The sequence below is a fragment of the Haliotis rufescens genome, unplaced genomic scaffold (genome assembly GCF_023055435.1).
Source record: "Haliotis rufescens isolate VD_foot unplaced genomic scaffold, xgHalRufe1.0.p SCAF_14, whole genome shotgun sequence".
Lineage (NCBI taxonomy): Eukaryota > Metazoa > Mollusca > Gastropoda > Lepetellida > Haliotidae > Haliotis > Haliotis rufescens.
Genome location: NW_025963824.1, coordinates 14688949 through 14702677, shown reverse-complemented (window position 1 = coordinate 14702677; position 13729 = coordinate 14688949). Strand labels below are relative to the sequence as shown.

Sequence of the window (13729 nt, the reverse complement as noted above, 5' to 3'; positions counted from 1 at the left end):
CGCTGACTTGGTTGATGCATGTCATCGATCCCAATTGCGTGGATCGATGCTCATGATATTAATCACTGGATTGTCTGGTCAAGACTCGATTATTTACAGACCGCCGTCATATAGCTGGAATATTGCTGAGTGCGGCGTTAAACAACAAACCAACCAACCAACCACATTTTCAGTCGTGTACTGTACCTGACTCGACTGCTGGGAAAATATGTTCAAGACATTGTAATATTGTTTTTATGTACATACATTTGGTACAATCAATATTTGAATTGTACCCCAAATGTCGCCTCTTCGAATTCAAACCTGAGTGTAATAAACTTAAGTTCAGTTCAGTTTAGTTCAGTAACATGGATATGCTTGCACGATACAGAGATTAGTCGGTTTTCTGTCAACAACCACCTAGTTAGAAGTGACGTCGCCATTTCTATCACCAACCAAGCAAAGACGATATCTATAATACGAGGGCAGGTCAAAAAGTTCAAAAACTTTTCCGTAGTCAACAACTACCTAGTTAGAAGTGACGTCGCCATTTCTATCACCAACCAAGCAAAGACGATATCTGTAATACGAAGGCAGGTCAAAAAGTTCTAAGCCCAACAATCATATGCAACAATTGTAAAAGTGTTTTTAATTTTATTTTTCCACATGATCTTTTTAATACACTTTTCATATTGATAGTGAAGCTTTTGAATTGCAGTCATGAAGAACTTAGAAGCCAACCTGAAAACCCCATTCACGGAAGCTTTGAAATCATCGTTGTTGTCATAGCGCTTTTCACGAAGGTGTTCTTTCAGTTTAGGAAACAGCTGGAAATAACTTGGTGCCAGGTCTGGCGAGTATGGAGGGTGAGGAAGTTCTTTAAAACTCCATTGTGGCACAGGAGCCTTTGCAACTCGAGAGGTGTGAGAAGACGGATTGTCATGAAGTAGTAGAACTCCAGCAGTCAGCATTCCTTGAGATTTTCTTTGATTGAATCTATCACGCGATGAAGCAGATCAGCATAGCTAGCACCGGTAACCATGTTTTGACTTTCTAAGTAATCAACGAGGACACCCTTTGCATCCTCATTGATCTTTGGTGCCAGAGAAGACCAAATTCACTTTAAATGAACTACTCAAACAATGTACTACATTGACTAGTTCACTTTGTTAAGGCCCATAGTTGAAAGTTATTCAGGCTTAGAACGTTTTGACTAGCCCTAATGTGCCTGTAGTCGCATGCCAATCGAATCAGAAACTAAGGGAAACAACGGTGGCGACGGTGACGACAGCGTGTAAACATAATAGAATGGAAAAATAATTAGCTCGATATCAATGACATGACAATCAGAGAAGTAGTGAGTCATATTGGTTCATCTCCATGGAACAGCCAATCACGGACCTGGCACTCGATATCAGTTATCTCACTTGGTTACTCACCAACAAGCGTGTGAGGAATACCGTTCTCTCACATTACTGTGAAAACGACACCTTCCGCATTCTCACCAACAAGCGTGTGAGAAATACCGTTCTCTCACATTACTCTGAAAACGACACCTTCCCGATTCTCACCAACAAGCGTGTGAGAAATACCGTTCTCTCACATTACTCTGAAAACGACACCTTCCGGATTCTAACTAACAAGCATGTGAGAAATACCGTTCTCTCACATTACTCTGAAAACGACACCTTCCCGATTCTCACCAACAAGCGTGTGAGAAATACCGTTCTCTCACATTACTTTGAAAACGACACCTTCGGAATCTCACCAACAAGCGTGTGAGAAATACCGTTCTCTCACATTACTTTGAAAACGACACCTTCCGGATTCTCACCAACAGGCGTGTGAGAAATACCGTTCTCTCACATTACTTTGAAAACGACACCTTCCGGTTTCACACCAACAAGCGTGTGAGAAATACCGTTCTCTCACATTACTCTGAAAACGACACCTTCCGGTTTCTCACCAACAAGCGTGTGAGAAATACCGTTCTCTCACATTACTCTGAAAACGACACCTTCCCGATTCTCACAAACAAGCGTGTGAGAAATACCGTTCTCTCACATTACTCTGAAAACGACACCTTCCGGTTTCTCACCAACAAGCGTGTGAGAAATACCGTTCTCTCACATTTCTCTCAAAACGACACCTTCCCGATTCTCACAAACAAGCGTGTGAGAAATATCGTTCTCTCACATTACTCTGAAAACGACACCTTCCGGTTTCTCACCAACTAGCGTGTGAGAAATACCGTTCTCTCACATTACTCTGAAAACGACACCTTCCCGATTCTCACAAACAAGCGTGAGAGAAATACCGTTCTCTCACATTACTCTCAAAACGACACCTTCCGGATTCTAACCAACAAGCGGGTGAAAAATACCATTCTTTCACATTACTCTGAAAACGACATATTCCGGATTCTAACCAACAAGCGTGTGAAAAATACTGTTCTCTCACATAACTCTCAAAACGACACCTTCCGGTTTCTCACCAACAAGCGTGTGAGAAATACCGTTCTCTCACATTACTCTGATAACGACACCTTCCGGATTCTAACAAACAAGCGTGTGAGAAATACCGTTCTCTCACATTACTCTGAAAACGACACCTTCCGGATTCTCACCAACAAGCGTGTGAAAAATACCGTTCTCTCACATTACTCTGAAAACGACACCTTCCGGATTCTAACCAACAAGCGTGTGAGAAATACCGTTCTCTCACATTACTCTGAAAACGACACCTTCCGGATTCTAACCAACAAGCGTGTGAGAAATATCGTTCTCTCACATTACTCTCAAAACGACACCTTCCGGATTCTAACCAACAAGCGTGTGAGAAATACCGTTCTCTCACATTACTCTGAAAACGACACCTTCCGGATTCTAACCAACAAGTGTGTGAAAAATACCGTTCTCCCACATTACTCTGAAAACGACACCTTCCGCATTCTCACCAACAAGCGTGTGAGAATTATAGAATACTAAACGAGCTCCCGTGTAGTACCAATTTTATGAAACGAGTGAATAGTTCTGGTATCTGACGAGCGAAAGAGTTTCATAAAATTGGTACTACACGGGAGCGAGTTTAGTATTTTATTTATTACTCGTCATTTGTACCTACGTAAAAATCAGCTGATTGACTCCGTACGTCGCATCCCGAGTTCAAATCAGGTCATGCGTATGAATACAAAGTCATGTAAATAGTCATCGTCAAGTGCATCTATAATATCAAAATTTTAGCAATTCCAATAGAGAAAACACCCGAACGCTCTTTTTTTCCACAATAAATCTACTTTAATGAACTTCCTGCGAAACTTCGAAACTGCGGTAATGTTTCGAAAACAATAACAAAACAAGTTTATTCGTTCGTTGACAAGGCCAAGGTCACAACGTCACATGACCGCAGGCAGAGGGATTCCCCCGATGACAGTCTGTTTTCAAACTTTCTATCACTGGCGATTCATGTCTGATGACATGTCACTGCTATGGTTTAGAAAATTTACATTCATCACAGAATTGGTGATTGTACCGGCAAAGATAGAGCTGAGTGTGCGAGACTGGCTAGCTGTCACATTGAAAGTTTGGGATGGAGCAGAGACGGTCGACGGTTGGCAAGTCGGAACACAGAGCAGTGATTGTGAAGTGCAAGAATCACTAGGCCTGTCAATCAATGTACTGATGTGTTTGTGCTGCTCTTCAGAAATTTGTGAATAGTTATTGACACTCTGCACATTTCTATGGCCACTGATTTGAATTATCTGAGTAGGTGGAACATTTTTCTCAGAAAGAGTTTGGACCAGATACTTTCGGGCGGAATGATTCGTCAACCGTTTGGTAGATTCAAGTTTTGCATTCGCTGCCATGCGTTTCATTATGGACCCAAGCTTGTTGATGCCAACAGGTTGTCGCTTAAACCAAGGATGTGTCGGAGCGGGAGCAGTTTTAGAATTTGTTGCCAAGTAGAAAGGCGCGTCATGGCCACTGAAACCAGTTGGTCTAAGGTTAGCATAGCGCTTATACGCAAGGACGGGGCAGCGATTGTCACCTGTCGCCCAAGCTTTCGGCGTGACAGTCCGAACATCCCGGATGTTTACACCAGTGCGTGTTTTGGTTTGCCGCTCAGCAAACTGCAGGTACTCCATTCCATTTCCATCTTGATTCAACATCACGTCTCCCCAGTGCATATTTCTATGGGGAGTAACGCTACGCAGTCCAAAATGTGTCGTGTTGTGCCACCAAAGTGTATACAAAATGGACTCGGGAGTTTCGAGACCTAATTCCCCGGATTTCAATAACGTGTCAATGTCGTTCTGACTTAATGACTGCGCACGCATAGGTAAGTTTCCGAGACCTTCTTGTTTTAGAATTTTTTGTTTGGTTTTCAGTACCTCCCTGACGTGTGTAAACTCTAAATCGTGCAAAATTGATTTCCCGTAAAATTTTGTTTTGAGGTGCCTGTCTATACTGGCAATCATCCCCCTCAAACTTGTGGGCTCATAATCGGACCCGTCTCCCTTTTGGACGTTCATAAAGCATTTGCATAAAAGTTTACAAAGTTCATGGGCAGGAATGGCTTCTAGTTGTCTGAAGTCATTCTGCTCGTGCATGAATCTAGTGATGATTTTCATGTCATACGCGGTCTTCCTGGAAGTGTTGACATTCTGATTTGTTGCAATGAAATTCGCAATTTCGGATTCGTCACAGTAGGTTGGCGGAACAGGTATTTCATCCCCCTTTAGAGGCACAGGCACAATATCAAAAAAGTCATCTTTGAATAGATCATTAAGATCGAACAAACTGTTGTCATTATCAACAAAGGTGGGTGGGGGTAACATGGCCGAAACTGTCTCCGGAATTCGTTGCGTTCGATAGCGAGGTACCTGTTTCATGGAACCATCATCCAGTTTAACGTTGAACATGCTGTATGTCCCTAAAGGTTGAACAACCGATAGCACCCGTCCCTTCAGCTGACCATCAATTTTGACACAATCGTTTACTTTTATGGCTTCGGTTGCCATTGTGATAGGATTATTCACTTGACGATAGATTCATCGTCTGCTATATGTACTTTAATGTTCATGTCGTTTATTATTTCTAAGTAATGAATATTTTCTCATCCATATACTTAGAACACATTATTTTTTCGATTTCATGAAAATTCATCTGAAGAAAAAGTATTTGTAGTCACGCCCTGGTGAGAATCGGTACATTTTGACAGTAGCCATTTTGTTTGGTCATGTGACGTATCATGTGGCCGGCCAAAAATAGTTCCGTGTGCACGTGATGTTATTAAACAATGTGTAATACTGCTGTATGTTTATTAAACGGGTGATCTATTCACGGATGAGTAATAAATACCGTTCTCTCACATTACTCTGAAAACGACACCTTCCGGATTCTAACCAAAAGCGTGTGAAAAATACCGTTCTCTCACATTACTCTGAAAACGACACCTTCCGGATTCTCACCAACAAGCGTGTGAGAAATACCGTTCTCTCACATTACTTTGAAAACGACACCTTCCGGATTCTAACCAACAAGCGTGTGAGAAATACCGTTCTCTCACATTACTCTGAAAACGTCACCTTCCGGATTCTAACCAACAAGCGTGTGAAAAATACCGTTCTCTCACATTACTCTGAAAACGACACCTTCCGGATTCTAACCAACAAGCGTGTGAAAAATACCGTTCTCTCACATTACTCTCAAAACGACACCTTCCGGTTTCTCACCAATAAGCGTGTGAGAAATACCGTTCTCTCCCATTACTTTGAAAACGACACCTTCCGGATTCTAACCAACAAGCGTGTGAGAAATACCATTCTCTCACATTACTCTGAAAACGACACCTTCCGCATTCTCACCAACAAGCGTGTGAGAAATACCGTTCTCTCACATTACTTTGAAAACGACACCTTCCGGATTCTCACCAACAAGCGTGTGAGAAATACCGTTCTCTCACATTACTCTGAAAACGACACCTTCCAGATTCTCACCAACAAACGTGTGAGAAATACCGTTCTCTCACATTACTCTGAAAACGACACCTTCCGGATTCACGGAGTTTCACTTCACAATCCACGGAATATGACATTTATGAATAAAAAGGAAAAAGGAAAGGAATAGTTTATTCAGTTAATGATGAATACATATAATTAGTTGCGTGTACATGTCAAAATGTAATTTGATTAATCTAGTATCAGGATCAATCAGTATAAGTGGACTATCAAATCCTTATCCCGTCAGTTTGACAAAAACGCCGTGTCGGAAAGTGTATCTTTTCACTCGCATCGTGCCGAGTAATGACCAAGGTTCTGGATTCGATTCATTTCAAGGTCAAAGTCTTCAGGTCCATGCAAGGTTTCCTCTATCGCATCCATTCGGCTTTGGCTAACTGGGGCGAAGTGGATCAGCTGAAATGGTGGCAGAAAATCAAGTTATTGCAAAATGTTCTTTAGAACGATATCACAGTATTCATAACTGACAGTGAGTGAGGTAAATTGGTGCAACGCGCCTTTAAACAGTTTCATGAATAGCCTGAAGTTATGCATGAAGAAACGTGTACCACGTTGGTGAAACCCACGACCACTGGAATGGTAAAAAAATATCCACGCACACGCACACGCACACGCACATGCACACATACACAGACAGTCGTTAATGTACTAACCATACATATTTCTTATAAATATGAGAAGGGTTTTCTCAATTTTCTCTTAACAGTATGTATGTTAAAGGTATGGAGTGTCGAGGTCAACCAGAAATGATGCATGAATAGATCGTTTCCGATTAGAAGCACAACAAATGGTACTTAATTTTATATACAAACAAAGTGGTTGGTTAATCGTAAAGAAAGAGAGAAAGTAGTGTGAGTGAGTGAGTAAGTGAGGAGGAGGTTACTCCACTTTGAACAGTATTTAGGTTATACCACGCCGTCTATATTTGATGTGGCAGGAACGACTGACGTGATACAGATTTAGACGTTTTGCATCTTTGGTAGTGGTGCTGACAAACCTTGAAACGAGTGAGTGAGTATGGTTTTACGCCGCTTTTAGCAATATTCCAGCAATATCATAGCGGGGGACACCAGAAAACGGCTTCACACATTGTATCCATGTCGGGAATCGAACCCGGGTCTTCGCCGTGACGAGCGAACGCTTTAACCACAAGGCTACCCGACCGTCCCATGTTGAAACGAACTCAGGGGATTAATGAAGTGTGCAAGGAGGGTTACCTCAACTGGAAGGCTTGCTAGAGTTCTGAAACATGCTGCCCGTTGACCAGCGTTCAGAATGCCCACGTCTCTCACAAACATCTGTCTCATCTTCTCGTCAAACTCAGCTGTTGTTATATCTGAAATGTAAGCATGAATAGGATAAAATACATGAGTCTGGAATAGGAACTTTGAGATTTTATTCACAGAGGATGGTGTATTGTGATCATTTGTGAGAAGCTGTCACTTCTCTTGTCCTATTCTATCGATACATGTATACTTTGACCCGTGAAGATTCCGGGATAGAATAGGTCTTCAGCAACCCATGCTTGCCGTAAAAGGTGACTATGCTTGTCGTAAAAGGCGACTAACGGGATCGGGTGGTCAGGCTCGCTGACTTGGTTGATGCATGTCATCGATCCCAATTGCGTGGATCGATGCTCATGATATTAATCACTCGATTATTTACAGCTGGAATATTGCTGCGGCATTAAACAACAAACCAACCAACCATCCAACAAGTATATTTTAATATAAACCACCTCTGATTGTACTGTATAAGTTTAACCGCTATCCGCCTCAGATGTTTCAGCAATATTAGTTGGTGACATCAAGGAAGTACTAAAGCCTCACTTGGAATGCGATGAGCAACTGGTTTACAGATTTCTACCTCAAAGTAAAAAAGTAGGCCAACTAATTGAGAATTTTGGCCAAGGTTATACTCGCTGGAACGGGTGCAGTGTTTACACACATCTCAACACCTACCGGACTAGGCACATCTGTACAGACGAGTTATCCTGTGTGTACATTGAGCGATGCTCCACCCATATATTTTTAACTCTGGATACTACTCACACGTAACTATCTATCTGTAAGAGCTTAAGTGCCAGGCATACCTTTGACATAAAATATCTGCCGGCCAAGAAGTAAGTTCTCGTCATCCTCGAGACTAGAGTCATAAAAACCTCTCGTCATATGGACCCCAAGTTCCCGGGCGTAGTCACTGCAGCGGTACACTGGGGTCGTCTTCACCTCATAGCCCTTTCGTGACAGAAAGCTTGTCAACTGTGGCCAGCTGCATGCTTTCTCGACATCAAGAACTGAAATTGAAAGAAGCGTAAATGGTCAATTTAGTGTGTGTTTTCCTATTAGTCTTCTGAAAATCATTGTGTCATCAAAGCAAACTGTAGGTCATTAGACGACAACAGAACAACATCAAATGTAAACATCGCCATGGATTTGGCGCCGTAATCTAGTATTAGAGTTTAGGAATACATTCTGTATAGTGAATCTGTGTTTCGTAACAATAACGCGTTTCTTAAAGCAAGTGTGTTATGAAGAAATTCACAGCAAATTGTCCATAAATGAACTTACCATAAATTAGCCTTGGGTTCCCAAGATCCTGTTAAAAGAAACAGGAGTTTGTTAGCTCGTGCGTGCGTGCGTGCGTGCGTGCGTGCGTGCGTGCGTGCGTGCGTGCGTGCGTGTGTGTTGATTGAAGTGAATTGGTGAAGCCACAATTAACACTGTTTGAGCAGCCTGTGAATAATCTTACCTTGGCCAGACAAACCATAGGAATGATACAGGGCCATTTAAGGCCAATTTAAGGTCATATCACCGACACATAAGGCCCTTTCAAATACAATTGTATTGTATGTCAAACCCCACAGATCTTTGTCTACAAATTACCACATATAAACCGGTGATGAGAACGAGGGAGGAACAACACCATCGGGGCAAGATCACTTGCAATCAGCTCTAACCCAGACCACCCGATCCACAGAAAGTCGTCTCACGTGACAAGCAACGTAAGGTTGTCTACGCGTTAGAACCAAAATGGCAATGCAACTATTTCACAAACCTTAAATGATAATAGCACGTTGATACCAGTTAGACCTCCCACTGTTGCTTTTATTGCCAGTATGTCCGCCGTCTCGTCCCTCCCCACCTTTGGGGGAAGAGTGATGTCCATTCTGTACAGAAGGGCGTCTCTATCGACATCGGAGCCGAGGACCGACCGGGGGAGACACGACAGGGTGAGGAGACCAAAGAGGAGCTTGAACATTGTTGTAAAGTCGTAATTTCTCCGCACAGACAAATACCAGGATTCTTTGAGTTCCGCACTCAAGTTCTGCCAACAGGATAATATAATTGCCATATGATTAAGCAAATTGTTAAAACTGCCAAAACATGTGTGTATTAAATAATTAAAGACAAATGTATTCCTAGTATTGCTAGTCGTGAGAATGACTCAGTTGAATCTGGTGGTCAGACTTTGGTGCCTCGATTGATATCAAACCTGATGGCGTAGAACGTTTCTCATGTCACTCGATTGTCTGGCCAGACTCGATGATATCAATGGCGTCGGTTAATTTCAAGGATTGATTTTGAGCGTTTATATAACACTATCAATAGCTTTGGTCAGAAAATTATTCATTAATGAATCCATCAAAATGATCAGTCTTCAGCTTATAACCATCGATCAGGTGGCGAGAATCAGTGTCAGTCAAGCTCGACTTACTGCTTGTGAATACGGTAAACTACGGTTATAACGAACTCAAAGGGACCACAAATTTTAGTTTGTTATAACCGTAGTTCGTTATGAGCATATATACAGCATATATATACAGCAAATGGCCGGGACCCAAAAAAAGTTCGTTATATCCCCCAGTTCGTTATAAGCGTGTTCGTTATAAACATAGTTTACTGTCATCTTTGACATCAATGTCTTAACTGATATATATATATATATATATATATATATATATATATATATATATATAAATTTGAATCTTCTAAACTGTTATAGTGTAGGAACAAATGATATTTCTTATCCCGTATTTGTGTCCTCCCGTAAGCAATGTAGCAATATCATTAATAGAGTATTTATATTACATCACAAGTGTAAGTAAATGATTATAACATTACCATTACTAATTATCCCAGCACGACAACGAAACATTATAACATTTAGACTATAGAACTCCTGCTAGGCCGTCCTAGGGGCACCATACTGTTTTCTGCTATTGGAATGTTACTCTGCGGGACTTCCACCATTACCCTAGCTAATGGCAACTGTTGAAAAGGTCGTTTAGCACAAATACCATTCACGCATTAAATAAGATCAAGGTATCATAAGAAAAGGTTTTGCCAAAAAGAGCCGTCTATTATAATAATTTTGGAAACCTTTTGAAATTGCTATACATGTAAAAATAAATGTTGTTATTCCCAGGAACTAGAATATGGCAACTTGCCAGAGTTTTGGCTTTTGACAAAAGGACAACCGAGTTCCAGTTTGACAGTGGTTACACTTCTGCCTCTACTTATGGTGAAAATACGTCTACAATACTACGTTAGGACAAAGGAACCTTGTGACTATTGTATTGTATGTCTCTCTCTCTCTCTCTTTCTCTCTCGCTCTCTCTCTCTCTCTCATCTCTCTCTCTCTCTCATCTCTCTCTCTCATCTCTCTCTCTTTCTCTCTTTCTCTCTCTCTCTCATCTCTCTCTCTCATCTCTCTCTCTTTCATCTCTCTCTCTTTCTCTCTCTCATCTCTCTCTCTTTCTCTCTCTCACTTCTCTCTCTCTCTTTCTCTCTCTCATATCTCTCTCTATCTCTCTATCTCTCTCTCTCATCTCTCTCTCATCTCTCTCTCTTTCATCTCTCTCTTTCTCTCTCTCTCATCTCTCTCTCCTCTCACTTCTCTCTCTCTCTCTCTCTTTCTCTCTCTCTCATATCTCTCTCTATCTCTCTATCTCTCTCTCTCTGGCACAAATATGTTAATAAGAATTCGTTATTGGTACGCCGGTTACGGTCCGTCCACCAATTTGTACAATCATATTTGATCAAGTGTACAGGGCAGTTATACCGTGATAGGACGAGTTAGCTCGACACGCAGCTTATATCCAGATATAGGCTGAATCGGCATGCCATCATCCAAATCATTGGGTCCCACCTCCAACAGCCGACTACGATACTTGGCAAAAGGTGGTTTTCAGTCTGACATCGGGGACCTGCACGGCGTCAGTCAACCTACCTAGTGTATCGAGGGTGATACACAAAACCATAAATCTACTGTGCAAACATCTGAATTTGATACACTTTCCAAACGATGCTTTGTAAGTGGCAGACCGCCTCCGTGGTCTAGTGGTAGAGCGTCCGCCAAGAGAGCGGAAGGGCCGAGGTTGGATCCCCGTCCGCGTCATACTAAAAGACGTTAAAAGATGGTACTTGTTTTTACCCTGTCTGGCGCTCGGCGAAAAGGGGCTAAAACAAGGAATGGTCGGCTCGGAGTCAATATACTGTGTCTGAGTTGGGCATTCAAGATAAACTGCGGCATGGTATCTCAGTGAGCTAGCAATATAAATCGGCATCAGTCCGGACTAGTACAAGCAGCCACACACACACACACACACACACACACACACACACACACGTGCATGTACGTCGCTAAATAAGTGGAATTTTCTTAGACGCGACGTTAAACCCAATTTCACCTCACCTGTAAGTGGAACATTGTCTGATACTGAGGTGATCAGTACTAGCCCCATGCCTGTTCCTTGTGAGGTGAGGTGAAATGGGGTTTAACGTCGCGTTCAAGATTATTGCACTTACATAGCGACGTGCATGTACTTGTGTGTGTTTGTGTGGCTGGTTGTACTAGTCCAGACTGAAGCCGATTTATAGTGCTAGCTCACTGATTTATAGTGCTAGCTCACTGATATACCATGCGCAGTTTAACATGAATACCCCACTCAGACACAGTATACTGACTCCGAGCCGACCAGTCCTTGTTTTAGCCCCTTAATGCCGAGCGCCAGACAGGGTAACAACAAGTACCATCTTTTAACGTCTTTTGGAATGACGCGGCCGTATGAGCTACATTCCAAAATATACTTGGAAAAAGAAAACTTTCAAAATGTTAAAACACACAAACACCCGGGTGATATATTGTCGTCATCGGGCAAGTAGTCATGTCATATTGATTTAGTCGTTATAACTACATGAAGATGTTTTTGTCGTTGTGTAACGCCGCACTCATCAATATTCCAGCTATGTGACGGTGGTCTGTAAGAAATCGCGTCTGGGCCAGTCAATCCAATGATTCAAGATGGCAATAATCAGTTGATGGAGTTGGCAATACAGCTGTTTCAAATAATGCCTCCGAACACAGTTTTAGGAAAGTACATTCAAGTAGGAAGAAAACAAAGAGCAAGGTTGATGAACATAGGTTTGTTGCATCTTTCCTTTCTGTCGACCCGCGAAGATCCAGGGTAGAATAGGTCTTCAGCAACCCATACTTGCCGTTAAAGGCGACTATGCTTGTCGTAAAAGGCGACTAACGGGATCGGATGGTCAGGCTCGCTGACTTGGTTGATACATGTCATCCATCCCAATTGCGTGGATCGATGCTCATGATGTCAATCACTGGATTGTCTGGTCAAGACTCGATTATTTACAGACCGCCGTCATGTGTAGCTGGAATATTGCTGAGTGCGGTGTAAAACAACAAACCATCCAACTAAAATTTCTCTCAGTTAATGCTTTAAATGTAAATAAGCATACATGTACATCTATGAGATACATTCAAATCTGTAATATGATACAGACATTCAAGTATATCAGTTAATTTAGGAAGGCATTTGTCAAATTTTAAACAGCTTACCTTGTGGGTTGTTGCTCTGTTGAATACTGTTTGGAGACTGCAGCGATACAGATTCTTCTCATAGAAATTCCCACTGCGCATGTCAGCATAAGGCAGAGAGGGGGCAAATGAGCACGTGTTCCACTATACTCTATGCATATATAAGAGATAAACTTTGTGATTGAGATGAAGATTACTTACCTGCAGATTTAACCCTATTATGTTTTGTTTGTTGTTTAACGCCGCACTCAGCAATATTCCTGCTATATGACGAGTGTGGACAAGACAATTCAGTGACTGACTTCACGAGCATCGATTCATGCAATTTGGATACGATGACAGGCATCAACCAAGTCAGCGAGCCTGACCACCCGGTCCCGTCATTCGCATCTTACGACTCGCATAGTCGCCTTTTATGGCAAACATGGTTTGCTGAAGACCTATTCTACCCCGGATTGGTTAGGTGTAGATCGAACTATAACACAATATATATATATATATATATGTTGTTTTGCAGCGCATAATTAATTTCTTACGACAAGAAAAGTCGCCTTTTTCGACAAGCATGGGTTGCTGGGGAGCTACTCTCAACGGATCTTCACGGGTCAACAGCACTATGTGGGCAACTTCATACACATCTAATGTTAAGAATCTACATTCTGGGGCGTCCAGCTACTCTACTCCATACACAGGCATTGAACTTGGCACTGAAACTTCAGTCAACAATCTGTGGCGTTAACCTACTTTACTCCCTGCACAAAGTTCAGTATCTACACTCTGTGGCGTACACCTACTTTACTCCCTGCACAAAGTTCAGTATCTACACTCTGTGGCGTACACCTACTTTACTCCCTGCACAAAGTTCAGTATCTACACTCTGTGGCGTACACC

At 42.1% G+C, this 13729-nt stretch overlaps 1 protein-coding gene across 1 annotated transcript; it reads right to left on the bottom strand.

The window, feature by feature from the left end:
• Positions 1–6093: 6093 nt before the first annotated feature.
• On the bottom strand, positions 6094–12971 carry LOC124117928. Its single transcript, XM_046479941.2, has 6 exons — positions 12860–12971; positions 9056–9325; positions 8569–8596; positions 8091–8294; positions 7216–7334; positions 6094–6394 (listed from the first exon to the last, which is right to left on the bottom strand). Exons 1-6 carry the CDS (start codon positions 12938–12940, stop codon positions 6263–6265), a joined length of 834 nt encoding a protein of 277 aa, XP_046335897.2. The 5' UTR covers positions 12941–12971; the 3' UTR covers positions 6094–6262.
• Positions 12972–13729: the final 758 nt, after the last annotated feature.